The sequence below is a fragment of the Scyliorhinus torazame genome, chromosome 5 (assembly GCF_047496885.1).
Source record: "Scyliorhinus torazame isolate Kashiwa2021f chromosome 5, sScyTor2.1, whole genome shotgun sequence".
NCBI classification, from domain to species: domain Eukaryota; kingdom Metazoa; phylum Chordata; class Chondrichthyes; order Carcharhiniformes; family Scyliorhinidae; genus Scyliorhinus; species Scyliorhinus torazame.
The window spans coordinates 245,799,343-245,814,716 of NC_092711.1; the positions used below are offsets into that span (position 1 = coordinate 245,799,343).

The 15,374-nt window shown below is 40.1% G+C and overlaps 1 protein-coding gene across 1 annotated transcript in view; it reads left to right on the forward strand.

Moving 5' to 3' along the window:
* The window catches only part of brcc3 (BRCA1/BRCA2-containing complex, subunit 3), a 29,448-nt gene extending 15,703 nt beyond the window's left edge, over positions 1-13,745 (forward strand). Inside the window, exons 6-8 of the mRNA XM_072505272.1 lie at positions 384-515; positions 2,024-2,067; positions 11,466-13,745. Of these exons, the coding sequence (XP_072361373.1) occupies positions 384-515; positions 2,024-2,067; positions 11,466-11,617 (328 nt within the window). The 3' untranslated portion in view covers positions 11,618-13,745. The remainder of the gene's footprint in view (positions 1-383; positions 516-2,023; positions 2,068-11,465) is intronic.
* The last annotated feature ends 1,629 nt before the right edge of the window (positions 13,746-15,374 follow it).

Sequence of the window (15,374 nt, forward strand, 5' to 3'; positions counted from 1 at the left end):
TATAATGTAATGTATATTATTCTGGTGAAAATAATGTTAAACAAATGACCTTCATTTTTAATGAGGTGATTAATCTTATAATTATGGGAAAATGCCAAGTGGAAGTAATGGAATGTTGGACAGTTGGCCGATACATATGTCCACAAAGTACTTTTCACATAGGCTGGGAGCTGTTTGTCTTCTCTGCCAAGGATTGAACATTATGTGAGATAACCAATTAGTGGAGAAAACAGTTTCAAGTTGGAGAGACTTGTGCTCGAAAGACATAGAAGTTGGTAGGCTGTAATTTAATCTGCAGTCATACAAATGTAAAGTACTTGAACTAAGCTTATCAACTAGGATGTTGTCTGAATGGCATTAACCTTTTGATAATTTTGTTACAGGTATGAACGCATAGAAATCCCTATTCATGTAGTGCCCCATGAAACCATTGGTAAAGTGTGCCTGGAGTCTGCTGTGGAACTTCCAAAAATTCTTTGTCAAGAGGAGCAGGATGCTTACAGAAGAATTCACAGGTACAGTTGGAAATAAGATGTAATCTTGAGCATCGGACACTTTTAAAATAGTGAGTAGGTAAAAACAGTGGAGGTCTAAAGAGACTTTGACTTCCAGGTACACAGATCATTAAAATGTCATGAATGGGTACAGAAAACAATCAACAAAACTAGTAGAATGTTGGCCACTATATATAGAGGAATAGAATACAAGAAAGTAAAAGTCATGCTTCAGATATGCGAAGCTCTGTTTAGACCACACTGGAATACTGTGAGCATTTATGGGCATCACACCGTAGGAAGGATATATTAGCCTTGGAAGGAATAATGAGGAGATATTACACAAACTACGGTTGTGTTCCTTAGAATTAGATGGGTAAGGGTTGATTTGATTAAAGTTTTCAAGATATTAAGAGGATAGATTGGGAAAAACAATTTCCTCTAGTTGGGAAGTCTAGACTAGGGGGATTAGTCAAAAGATTAGAGCCAGATCTTTCGGGGTGAAGCACTTTTTCATGCCCAGAATGGTACAAATTTGGAACTTTCTTCCACAAACTGCAGTTGATGTTAGATCAGATAAGGAATTAGCCATTGTTCGCGAGGGACCACAGCTTGAGGGGCACCACTCTTGCATCAATAATAGGACAAGGCAAAAAGACAGGTTTCTATAATCTACTACAATCAGTATGGGGATTGTATATGTGCTGTTGACATCATTCTGCACCACACTCTAGCCATTTAGCTAACTGAGCGAACCAACCACCATGGGCAGATCAAGTATTATATTTAAATCTGAGATTGATAGATTTTTGTGAACCAAAGGCGCTAAGGGATATGAGACAAAGAGTTAGGTCACAGGTCATCATGATCTCATTGAATGGAGGGGGGAACAGGCTTGGGAGGCTAAATGACCTACTCCTCTTCCTGTGTTGGATTCTCTCTTCCTGCCTCTTGTCACTGAGATTTCCCATTGAAGTCACTCCATATTGCTGGGAAACCCACTGGTGGGGGTCCACTGACGTCGGGAACAGAGAATCCCAACGGCCAGAGAATTCCCGCCATTATATATGTGATCAATTGTTAGTTAAGTCCTGCAGTTCTGTTACAATCATTTTATCCTTTGAATGGATTCATGATCACTCTGGAGAAAAAACTAGGAATCCGCAGTATAGTGCAAACTAAAGGACTGCACTTTATTCCTTTCTGTATGTCATAAAAATGTTTATGGTTTTGTCAGTCGCATTATGGTTCTGTTGACTTATTTTTATCATGAGACATTCCTCTACCCTGTAGCAGGATGCTCAGTATAATTTCTCTTGTCCCAACTTAAATTTACTTTTAGTTCATGCCATTTATATTATTGGAAACAGAAGGACCGTTTTCCAGTGGCTCAGTAGATTGTACTACGTTCTTGCTTTGTTTTTGTATGGTTAAAGTTTATTCATCTAGTTCACTTTCTTTCTATCAATAGATGTTTCTATTCAATAGAAGGTTCTCCAAAAGCTGTAACTCTCCATCATTTCTTTCAGCCTGACACATCTGGATCCTATAACCAAGATTCACAATGGATCAGGTAGATGATGGCTCTCTGCCTCCAAAATCCTATTTTTGAGAAAATAAGTTGCACATGGAGGTGCATAATTGAAGATTATAGTTGGAGGCTTGTGTCTTTGACCCTGATTTTTTTTAAATAATATTTTTATTAGAGGTATTTTCAAGTATATACAGAAAAAAAGAGAAAACAACAACACCAATAATCATTAACCAGTAACCATATCCTGACAACCCCCATCTCTTCGACCTAGCCTACTCCCACAGGTCCCACTTTTTAATTATAGTAACAAACCCTAAAAAGAAAGCCCCTGACCCCCGTGGATGTTTTACCACTCCTTAAAGAAGTCAATGAACAGCCTCCACCTCAAGCAGAACCCCTCAACCACGCCGTTGATGGCAAACGTTATCTTTTCTAGGTGTAGAAACGCCGCCAAGTCGCTCACCCATACCCCTGCTTTAGGCGACTCCGGGTCCCGACATCCCAGCAATATCCGCCTTGGGACTATCTGAGTCAAAGACCAACAAGTCATCCTCTCAACCCACCTCCACTCCTAGATCTTCTGAAACTCCAAATGTTGCCATGCTGTTGCCATACACCAGCTCAGAGCCATTTTCACCCCCAAAATCTATGACATTGTCTCTGTAAAAGCTTTACAACTTTGGATTGCCTAGAACATGTGGATGTGGTTTGCTGGCCCCCATGCACACTGCCCACACCTACCCTCTACCCCGGGAAAGAACCGATTCATCCTTGACACCGTCATGTGTGCCCTAGCACCACTTTGAACGGAATGAGACTTGCTAATACCCTCTTCATAAATTCTACATCATCCCAATTTGGGGCGTATAAAGTAAGGTAAAGTTACCATAGTCCCAGATGACCATAGTCTGCTTTCCCCTTTTGAGGGGGAGAGCTGACTGGTGGTGGTTTATCCTGAGGATCACCACACCTCTGGCGAGGAGCAAGTTTGAGAAGGCGGGCTTTCATGAATAACCTGAGTCGGTACGGGAATTGAACCTGCGATGCTGGCCCTGCTTTGCATCACGAACCAGCTGTCTAGCTGAGTGAGCTAAACTGGCCCCCAAAAAACAATGGCGCCTAACATGGTGCGCGAACTCTCAACCCTGAGATTAAAAGTCTCATGCTTACTAACTGAGCAAGCCAGGCAAACCAGACATGCTATTCAGTAGAAGAGTTAGAGAAGGTATAATAAGTTGAGATTATGTGGAAATGAAAGATAGCCATTTCACAAATTAGCTCTTTTTCTCCCCCTTCCTCTCCGTTTACAAAGGTTTCCTGCAGGAGGAATGATTAACTATGTGCTTAAACCTCCATTCCTTCTTCTTGACTTCTCTAACCATTGGTAGGTCTCTAACCAGTGCCACAACCTCCACCATGGGCTGGGCAAGGAGACAGGTCCTGAATGACCCCAGCCAGGACGGGGATTTTGGCACCAATCTGCTGACAAGCCAACTGGGCCAACCAGCCCCCAGGGAATCTTGAGTTGCTGCAGCAACATATACTTTTACATGCATTTTGTAGTTGGGAGCTATGGATAATGATGGTAGAGACTCCAATTTCTTCCCATCACATGGCTGACCAGGGACCTCTCCCACCCTGACTGCCGTATGTTGGATTAATTTACAAGTTGATACCCAACCTATTTGTCGACATTATAAACGCACCTACCTTGGCCATCAATGAGACTTTAACAAGGAGCTTCTGGCTCAGAGGCAGGGGCACTGTCCACTGCAACAAAACCTCCCAACTTCTGTGTAGAATCACAAAATTGCAGCCAACAGCACTGAGAGCTGACATTTGAAACTTTGCCATTGGTATTCTTTGAGTACTTGTGCATAAAATCCACAAAAATGTTCAGCTTTATGTTCAAGAGCACTTGGATTAATGCTGTCGTAAACTGACATGTTTATTTTAAAGTGAAGAAATGTTTGCGGTACTGCTGTGAGGCTGCCTGAATTTCAGTGGTTTAGGAAGTTTTATAGTGTTTGCAATATTTTTGGAGCATGTCTGGAGCTATGCCACAGATACCCTGCAGTGTATGTGACCTTACAGTTGTGGAATTATAGTTGATCGGTAGAACTGATGGCGCTGGGTTAAACGTGGAACACCTTGTGAAATTGCCATCCTAAAGTAGAGCTCATTGTTAACTGTGTACCTCTTGTCCATTATTGTATATGTTTTCTTCACTGTTGATTAATGTTGAACCTGAACACTTGTTGATGCAGAGCGATTATTTTGAATAAAGCTAATCCTTTCTTTGAATGCTCAGCATTTTTAAATGAGGGGAAAGGGCAGGGCACTGTTGTACCGGAGGAGGTGGGGGAAAAAAGTGGCAGCATACTGTACAGAGTACAGCAGTAGAATTTCTAACTGGAAAAGAAAGGATAATTATTGTTCAGGTAGTTTCAAAAGTTCAAAATATACTATATCCCTCGGGTCCGAAGCAAACCCCCCCCGCTCCAGAAACGTGTATGCCAATAGCTACAGGAGGGGTGAGGTCAGCACGTGGAAGGATAATGCACACTTAAAGTTTTTGTGTACGGCCCTGGGTGAATTGCAATTTGTGAAGCTTGTACAGTGTTCGAGAAGTTGAGGGCCTAGAGTTAACAAAGAGGGCTTCAGTGGTGTTACGATCCCCGTTGATGTTTTAACTTGATGTGAAGATCCCAGCATGGAACCCTGGCTCGAAAGATTGTAACTTTTTTTTAATAAAGGAACAGAGTCACAGGACCACTAATTAATTTTAACAAGAAAAAACATTTATTAAACATGAAGGATAGGATTACAATACAATGCTCCTCCTTTACTCCCCTTTAGCGTAACAAATACACACAAATTTAAAGTTTAACATGGATTATAAAGTATATTTTAAGCTATAATGGTCTCATTAACGCAAAAAGTCTTTTAAGACCCAAGTTAGTATTTGTCGTTTTCTCCTCAGAATCTTCCCAAATGATTATCACATGAGAGTTTCCAAACTCCACTCCCAAAAACATACTTTAAATTCATTTCTCATAATAATGCTTTCCCTTGGCAGTTTGCATTCTGAAATCCGATCCAGGTTTTACAAATGACACTTTCAAACAAAACTTCTGCTCCACTTTCAGTGAATCCAGTTCAGGATTTCACAGCGACCCGTTTGGGATTTTTTTGTCTGGACTGTGGTGCAAACTGTTCACAACTGCTTTAACTTTCAATTCCCAGACTGTATTAAAATGACATCAAATGTTTCATCTACCTCTGAAGGCTACTGTCCCACTTTAAGTCTAGTTACTGCAATTGTGTCTCTAACTCAGAACACCTTGTTTATTCCTGCCTGAAATCTTCTGAACAATACCTTGGTGTCTGTTCACTTAACTCCAGTCTTTTTAGACACTCTTTCTGTCCCAGTTCCCTGGTTATCTGGACTGGAACTTGTACTTTAGGAAGCCTGCCTCTGTGCAGCTCCCATCCTGTCCAGTTTTTCTTCTGGCAGAGTTGATGTTATACGTTTAGCTGCTGTTGTATAAAGAGTCAAAGGTTCTGCTCCTTTTCCACAAACACCTTTAATTTACTTCAACAGACTCTGCACAAAACTCTAACATCACATCACCCGACACAAAGGCCACCTGAAGACCCTTTACATATCAGTGTCAATTTTGGGATACTTAACATAAATGAGGCAACTAATTGGAATGTCTCTTAATCCATTACTTAACAGTCTCCCCTTCCTTGGAGAAAAAAAATAATTGGGTGCAAACAAAATTTCAAGAAACTCAAAAACACACACGCCATTTCCCCCCTTTTTTTCATTTTTTGAAGAAAAAAAAGTCACAGAAACGGGTGCCCTTCATTAACAATATCCAAAGGTTTCAGTGAGCTAGCCCCTCTTTGTAAAACAGTCTGACAATTGATAGCTACTGTCAACCCATTTAATTTTTGCTATTTCCCCTCTGACCAACATCTGCTTCAAACTTGTGATGTCTATCCTTAACCTTTTTTCATTGACACTTTTTGTAGAGTGCACGTTTTCCCACAGGGATTTATTGTCAATGTGACATTCAATAGATATATTACCCAAATCCCCTAATCCCAAAATTTCTGTCAATATCTGAGATATATAAAAGGCCATATCCTTCGCCTCTACAAGGCTTAACATCTCAGCAGCCAAAGTGCTTTTGACCACTCCTTATTTTCTTTGTTTCCCACACAAGAGGGCAATATTTACCATTGTTCCCCAAAAGGAAAATTATAAAACCTCCTGCGCTTGAAACCCCATCACATAAATTTGCATAGGACGCATCACTATAAACTGAGTTTCAAGTGTCTAAGGTCACCTAAAACCGGGAACCTCAAAACACACTCCTGCATTTTTAGTTTGACCAACGCTTTATTTGCTCTTATTATGTCTTCCACTTTGGGATCATTCATTTTTGTACTCAACTCTAAGACATCAAAACTCACGTACGGTCTAGTCTGTCTGCCTAACCAATTGAGTTGCCAAATTAAACTTCACAGTTGCTCTTTTTCCATCTTTAAAACCATTGCGTCTTTTTGTGAAACCCGGCCACGGCTAATTGCTATTGGGCTGATGCTTTCCAAATAAGATTGCTGACGTAAAGTTTCCCCTAACTTAGTCTGTCCGATTTCCAGTCCAATATAGTCTGTCCGATTTCCAGTCCAATATATTTAAATGCACCGGAAGCCTGACTTCCAACCCTGAATTCTTTCCTCAAACCAGAGATTACAATAGCTTCGAAATCACGAGTCCCACCCCAGAAAAAAATCATCGACATGCATCATAAAGATGCCAGAAAGATTTCCTTTATAGTGCCAGTAAAACATTGCCGAATCTGCTTTCAACTGGCAACAGCCTAACTTTAACAAAACTGACCTTTTCTGAAAAATACCAGATTTAATCCATATACACATTTATTCAATTTCCAAAGTACCCCTTCTGTGTTAGCTGCCTCTTTAGGAGGATGGAGAAAAATGTCTCTCTGGAGCTGATGTCCCTGCAAGAGGCAGCTTTTATATCTATAAATTTGCATTCCCATGCCTTTGTGGCTAATAGAGCCATGAAGATCTTTAAAATAACCTTTCCTCTGTAGGTGAATCTACCCTTCAATCCTGATCTTCTAAGTTTTCTTCAAATCCCCTTGCCACAAGCCTGGTCTTTGCCTTATAAGTTCCATCTGGAAGAACCTTTTCCGTGCAAATCCATCTGTGGGATAGAGCTCTTTGTCCCCTATCCGGTACTTCCGTGTATACCCCAAATTCACTCCAACTATGCAGTTCTTGCTGTTTGGCATCTTTGATAACTTTTTCATCTAACTTATTGGAAGCCACCAAAATTTCATGTGCATGTGGGCTTCTACTCCTATTAGTATTTGTAGTCTTACTCGTGTTCCGAGATCTTGATAAACTACGTCCCCTCTCCCGCCTGGTATCTCGTTCTGTACTGCTACTGCTTGATCTTTCCTTTCTGCTGTGGGATGTCCTTTCAATAGTTCACGACCTTTTCCTGCGGACTTGTTCACTATCCGATGTACTATCTGAACTGGCACTGCATTTCTGTGCCCTCCATTTTTGAACTTTGTGTTCCCAATTCATTGTCTTGTCTCCCTCTCCTGAATGCTGTACATTCAACCAATGTTTATACTTTCCAGTGGCCTTCCCTGCTCTACTAATAACAGTTGCATCCTGCCATTGACTAGACCCTTCAGGCAAGTATGTCACTTTTGTACCAACTTTTGGCAGTTGTCCTTTTGGAAAAATGGCCTGTTATAAATCATTAGAAGTGTTGTGTTCCTCTACAGAAACCCTGTCTATATCAGTTAATTGGTCCTCATAATTCTGTAACACGTGCGTACCAGATGACCCTGGTTCCTCGTCTTGTCTGTCTGCTCTGTTTAAATTAGAAAATTTGTAATCTACCCATTATCCTTGATGAATGTACCCTAACAGTTTGATTGCCATGTTGCAAAATAATTGTTTTGCCATCTATGCCTATGATCTTCCCTGGGTCTTTCCATTCATTAAAATTGTCTCTCTTATAGCATATTGTGTCTCCTTGCTGAAAAACAGTATTTGATGGCCGTACATTATGCCTCAAAACTCTGCGAATTCTTTCAGAGACTTCTGCTTCCAAAAAAGCTTTTCTACTGCTATGTAATGCATTTAAGTGCTCAGCAAAGGCAGAGCTAATTGTAGTCCCTTCCCAAGCTGGAGGCTGGTCATCCAAAATGGATGGAATTTTAGGATTTCTACCAAACACTAATTGATAGGGACTATAGCCCCCAACCATCAACAATGAATTCTTTGCATGTACTGCCCATGCTAAAGCTGAATTTAGCTTGCATTTGGTCTATCTGCCAAAGATTTCTGGAGCATGTCATCTATTACCGCGTGGTTTCTTTCACACACCATTACTAAATGGGCTTTCTGCAGCCATATTCAGAACTGTGATATTCAAGTTGTCACACATATCCCTAAACTCATCATTAGCTAATTCTCCCCCATTGTCCGTAAGGAATTTTGCCGGTGAGCCCATTCCTGTCCCTATCCATTTTTCTACGATTTGATCCAGAATTACTCTTTTCTTTACTTCGTACAATTGTTGATTGACTAAATCTGGTTGCTAAATCTACAAAATGCAAAATAGATATATTATTGGCTTTATCCCAGATCTTAAGGCCCATGGCCACAATGTCGTAAAAATTCCTGGCCAAAGGTAGGGTTACTATTCGTCGTGTTGGTGTCCTTCTGTGCTTCCTACAAACTTCGCAGCGATCACTAACCTGTTCTATTTGCTTGGTATAGTCTTCATCCCTTACCCCTGCATCCTTTAATACATTGTTCAGCTTCCGAGGAGACGGATGCGCAAATTGCCTATGCAGTTTTAATACAACAAGCTTTTTATCAGCTAAAGTCCCATTTTCAACTGCCTTTAACACACCCTTAACAACTATACTTGAAATATTATTTGTCAGTAATGGAATACAATAGTGTCCCGACTCTGTAAATTGTAAGTCCACCGTCTTTCCAAAAACTGTTGCTTTATCCTGTTCCATATCCAGTTTCATGTGTGCTTTCTTCATCGACGGTCTGCTCAGAAGCAAAGGTATCTCACTTGATACAACATCCATGCTAATGAAATGATCCACTCCGGCAATATTGCAAGGGATCACCACACTTTTCAGTGACTTCAAACTTGTGGAACTTTCAAATTCCTTAACCTTGTTACGATTTTAAGCATTCAAGTAGTCTAGGTAACATTTTAACCAGTCAATTCCACACACAGTAGATGTGCAGTCACTGTCCAATACAGCACAATTGAAGGATTCTGCAATCAACACCCTCATTACCAGCGTAAAACTGCTTGTTAATAGGATAATGCCTTCTTTCTGGTCACTATCTTTTTCCTCTTCTGACTCTTCCGTGTCATGTGTTGCTTCAAACACTCTATTATAACGTGTTGGACAGTTGAAAGCATAATGGTATTGAGAGTCACATCGAAAACATCGATTTATCATGCCCCGTGTATTTCTGGGGTTCATCTTCCTATTGTAGATTCTAACTGGGTTTCTGTCTTCATAATTTCCGGGTTCCGATCTCCTTCTATAGTCTTGGAACCTGTTTGAAGCTGTACGATTTCGCCATCCTGTTAGTAGTGTATCTTCCATATTCTGCTTTATTGCAGGCTTACCTATTTGGGTCATCAGAGCCATCGGAATCGAATGTTTCCCCAGAAACCTTTTTAAAGCTTCTGTCATCTGATTGAATAAGGAGAGGGTAGTCATATCCAGCCATCTTTATCCTAGGTTCAGCCATATATCTTTGGGTTTGTTTTTTTCTTCTCACTCACTCCTTGGTTCGGTCTGGAAAAGTTGTACCTTTCAACCCTTCACTTTTGCACAGCAACCATTCTCTGCTACAATTTGTTATACGTTTAGCTGCTGTTGTATAAAGAGTCAAAGGTTCTGCTCCTTTTCCACAAACAACTTTAATTTACTTCAACAGACTCTGCACAAAACTCTAACATCACATCACCCAACACAAAGGCCACCTGAAGCCCCTTTACATATCAATGTCAATTATTGGATACTTAACATAAATGAGACAACTAATTGGAATGTCTCTTAACCCATTACTTATCAATTGAGAGGTGTTCACTCTGCGAGATTGTGTCTCTAACTGCTCTCAAATTACTTAAACTGAAACTTGAAATCTTTTTAGTGTACAAGGACGTCCAGTTGCTAAGCAACTGTAACATGCTTTTGTTTATGTTTCACGCCATAGTTCTCTCCAAGCACAATCGAAAGCCAGTTGGAACTTAACCAACCCCCAGACATACAAACACCTTTGTCCAGCATTAATCTAACTAGGTTTTATTCTTCCAGGCCAGAAACATTAAATACAAATGTAAATCCCTTAAAATTACCTTTATTTTCCTAACTTTGGAAATCAGAATGGTGAGATAGGGACAGAAGTAGGTAATGTTAGTGAGATCGAAATAGATGATTTTGGTAATGGATGGGATAAAGAATATAAAATGATTCTGGGAATGTGCTCTATAGGGTACATAACTTGTGAATTGTGAGACATAATGTTCTTCTTCCACAAACAAATTGATCCAGTAGAATATTTGCTTTTAAAGGGCAAAGATACAGGAGTTGTCTTTAAGTTAGTTTAAAACAGAGAAAAAGGTTGCCAAATCTATTTAAGAAATCTGACATCTAACTTTCTCACTCTGCTGTTGGATATATGCTAATGCAACTTAAACTGAAAATTGCCAGCTAAAACACAATCCTATTATTAACTGAGGGCAGCTCGGTGGCGCAGTGGGTTAGCGCTGCGGCCTCACAGCGCCGAGGTCCCAGGTCCGATCCCGGCTCTGGGTCACTGCCTGTGTAGAGTTTGCACATTCTCCCCGTGTTTGCGTGGGTTTCGCCCCCACAACCCAAAAATGTGCAGGCTAGGTGGATTGGCCATGCTAAATTGCCCCTTAATTGGAAAAAATGAATTGGGTACTCTAAATTTTAAAAAAACTAAATCTCAACAGGTAAATAAAAGATAAAAGGATGGAGAAGAGGGGTCTTACTGTAATCCCATTTATTGTGTAAAATTATAGATCTAATTAAAACTAAATGGTACAAACTATGAATGAGCTCTTTGACTTGACATTTGCTAGATGTGCAAATCATTGTGTAGATGTAATTCTGAATGTTTTTCAATAAGGATGGCTAAATTCAGGGTGTGACAGACATTACTTTTGAGTTTTGTTTGTAGTACTTATTTTATCTGAATTAGTTACATATTTCTGTTTTATATTTTGGGTACAAAAATATGCACTTATGTGGAATGTACCCAATGTGTTTTTAACATTTCTTGACTGACCTCTTTTATTTCTCTAGTATTCACAAAGAATCTGTGTAGCCAGATGTCATCCATCAGTGGTCCTCTGCTACAATGGCTGGAGGATCGCCTAGATCAGAACAAACAGCACATTCTGGAACTTCAGCGGGAGAAGGAACAGCTCCTCCAGGAACTAGCGGCCTTAAAGTGAAAGGAAATGTCGGAGCTATGGGAAGAGGGACAGGAAATTGCACAGAATTATTCTTCTGTTACTGATGAGCAAGGAAGCTGTTGGACTGCAACCAAGATGTGTAGCAAAGCTTTAGTGTCATGTTTAAGACCTATTTCCTTTATTTGCCCTTCGTCTTGCTTATCAAGCCAGTCTAATGCCCAAACAAACGGAAGCAGACATATTGCAGCTATGGTTGGCTTTTGTGTCAAAGGGAGATAGTTTGAACCATTCCTGGACCTAGGAATCCACATTTTAGGAGTCCAGCACTTGAATTGGTGGCTCTATTTACGTGAGGTTGTTGCATAAGCAGGTTTTCTACCATGTTTTAATTAATGATTTTGTCAGTTGCACAATGTGGTGTTAGAAGTTGGTTTAATCAATATTATGTCTCATAACCAGGAAAAAATTTGTTGACTGTTCGATAAATTTGTCAACAAAACAATGGCTGCTTGTGTTTTTATTTGTGATCTGCATATTGGACAGCTGATAGTCAGTAGATGTTCTGATCATTTTATACACGCTACATGTTGGAAAATTTTACAACTGGAGAACAAACCTTTCAATGCCACAAGTTTCCAGAAGACTTCATTTATATCTAAAGAGGTTAGATTGGTTATTTCACTTTTTTGTTCCCTGTGACTGGGTTTAGTGAGTAAAGTGGAGGAAATTCTGTGTATAATAAACAATTTTCTTCTCCACTTCAGATATGTTTAGGATGCTGTATTGGGAGCAGAGTGTCAGCACATCATCAGTCTGCATTATATTGAATATTTCAACATTTTGGACTCTTTCTATGGCATCTGAGTGGCATTATGGCATTAACTCAGGCAAACAGCATATGCTGGAACTTCAACAAGAGAAGGACCAGTTTTTCCATAGCTCTAAAAGAAAATGAATTACAGGAGCTATAGGAAGAGTGACAGGTAAATTGCACCCAGACCATTCTCCTGTTACTGGTGTGAATGGAAACCATTGACCTGCAACAAAGCGACGTGGCTTGGTTTAATTGAATACATGTGCCAGGCCCACTTTACAGTCACACAGACTCGAAACCTTAGCTTCCTCCTCTCTCTCTCTCCACAGATGCTGTCAGACCTGTTGAGATTGTCCAATATTTTCTGTTTTTATTTCAGATTCCAGCATCTGCAGTAATTTGCTTTTACAAACTACCAAGTTGTCCATTCCACTGCATAAACAACTTTGAATGTGCCTTTTATTTCTTGGGCTAAGGCATAATTTGAGTAACCACTTTTATTTAATAATCTTTATTAGTGTCATAAGTAGGCGCACGTTAACATTGCAATGAAGTTACTGTGAACATTCCCTAGTTGCCACACTCCGGCGCCTGTTCGGTTACACTGAGGGAGAATTCAGAATGTCCAAATCACCTAACAAACACGTCTTTCGGGACTTGTGGGAGGAAACCGGAGCGCCTGGAGGAAACCCACGCAAACATGTGGGGGGAATGTGCAAACCCCGTGCAGACAGTGACCCAGGCCGGGAATCGAACCTGGGACCCTGGTGCTGTGAAGCAACAGTGCTAACCACTGTGCTACAGTGCTGCCCTAGTGCTGTTCATTGGTATCCAAGCTTGATCTGAATACATTTAGTTATTAATATACATCTGGTGAGCTGTTAGACTGATACAGCCACAATTCAGTCTGAAATGCACTGAGATTCTCTAGAAGGTTTGAATTAATACTTTACAGAAATATTTCAACCATATCCCACAATGACTGGTGCTGCACTTCTTGCTAAATTGTAGTTTCCGTGGATAATAAAAGTTTTGGCTTGCTTACACCATTGCACTAACTGCACGTTTGTGACTTCTGAAGTATACTGACCTCTACAGATAAACCAAAGCAGCCTTGTAGCCTTCAACCTAGATGTGCACTGATGTGGGTATGGGTTGAATTGGATCTTTGTATTTAATGTAATTTGTAATTAAACAGTATTAAGAATAAAGCCTGCTTTCTACGGATCTGACGTAAGATCAACCAAACGTTTTCTGCCTTAAATGATGTTCTGTACGTATGTGTTTATTGAATCTTAAAAAGATTTGTTACTAAAGCTTGTTTAAAATCATGATTTGACTTATTCACCTTGAGTCATTTGCCTTGATGCTATTTTGTCCAGTTTATAACTGATTCCTGTGAGCAACAACACCTGAGATCTACTGTAATATAAAAACTTACCAATGCATGCACTATTCACCACGCATCATAATTTCTAAACAGACAGAAAGAGTAGTTTGTAAAGAACAGGAAATGTCTCCAGAACCAGAAAATACAGAAGCTGAAGACTCCTGAGTGGCTTTCCAACAACCAAGCCCCGGAGGCTATATTTTCAGCCTGAATAGCAATACTTAATGTCAGTTAGACTTTGTGGTTAGAAAGGGACGTGCACACATCTGAACTTTTGTCGATGAATAATACTTTGTTTTATTTGGTATGCTCCCGTCTTTATAATCAATCCACTGTCATTACATGGGGAACAATGCTATTAATTCTAAATAAAATTTTCTTTTCATGTATTTAATGAGCTGCTCGCAGAAAAATACTTTTCACTGTACCTCAGTACATGTGACAATAAATAAAATCCAATCCAATTCAGACATCATTCATCTTAATGTGCAAATTTTGACATTTGAAGCTGATTGATTCAAATTTGATCATGAAGATGAGGAATTGCATTGACAAATAAGGAAAACACCAATCAAAAGCAGGAATGAAAACTACAAATGGATTACTCAACTTAATTTGTATATTGCAAACCTAGCAATAAAACTGACAAGAAGGTGAATGGAAGCAGGAAAAATGGTTTTATCTGCTGTCTTGTTTTTTAAAAGACTGGGACTTTATGCTGGAAATGAAATTTCCACCATGATAAAGATTTAAATTAGATGTAAAGAAGCATGCCTGAAGACAGCATCTCATCACTAAGTGCAACTCATCAGAGTGGGAATTTGGTGAGTAAGGGCATTTTCAGAATTAGAATTAAGGTTAATCTCATTCTAAAATTTAGTCCAGTTTGCATTTAGAATTTAACAACAATTTACTGTTAAGAGTGGTGTTTCTTTCCGTTTTAGTCAAGCATAAGCAAGCTTATTACAGGAGAGGCAGTTGCAGATATTCAATTTCGTAGCTAGTTTCTCTAGCTAGCAGTGCTGACTCATCGCTGCAGAATTTCAGTGAGTTTAAGGGATTTTGTTGCAGTGAGGGAAGCAAGTAAGTGATTGGTGACTAATTTGCTAATTTATCTTTCAAAACTTGGGAAGGAATTATTAGAGTTATTATGGTTTACTGGCAGTAGCAAAGTTCAGTGGGAGCATTAGGCTTTTAAAATTCTAAATGAATTACATAATAAAGATAGCAGAGCAGATGATGTGTCGTGACTGCAGAATGTGGGAGTTCCTGAACACCAGTATGATCCAGGGTAAACATGTCTGCAGTAAGTGGCTTGAGATGGTTTGGCTCAGGTGCAGTTGGAGGAGTCCAACCGCGCGCAGCAGCAGGAGGTGGTGCCAACAATACTTGCCACCCAGGCCAACATTGCACAGGCGGCATCTGCATTGGGGGCGAAGATTCTGGCTATGGCTCAGCATGTCCAAGGCCTGAGGAATTCTTGTGCAGGCACTGGCTGATGCCCAGGGCAGGGTTGCTGCCTCAGAGGCAACCATGTGCCTGAGCCTCCTGGACATCACAGCGGCACTGCTGGGCATAGCCCAGTCACAGCA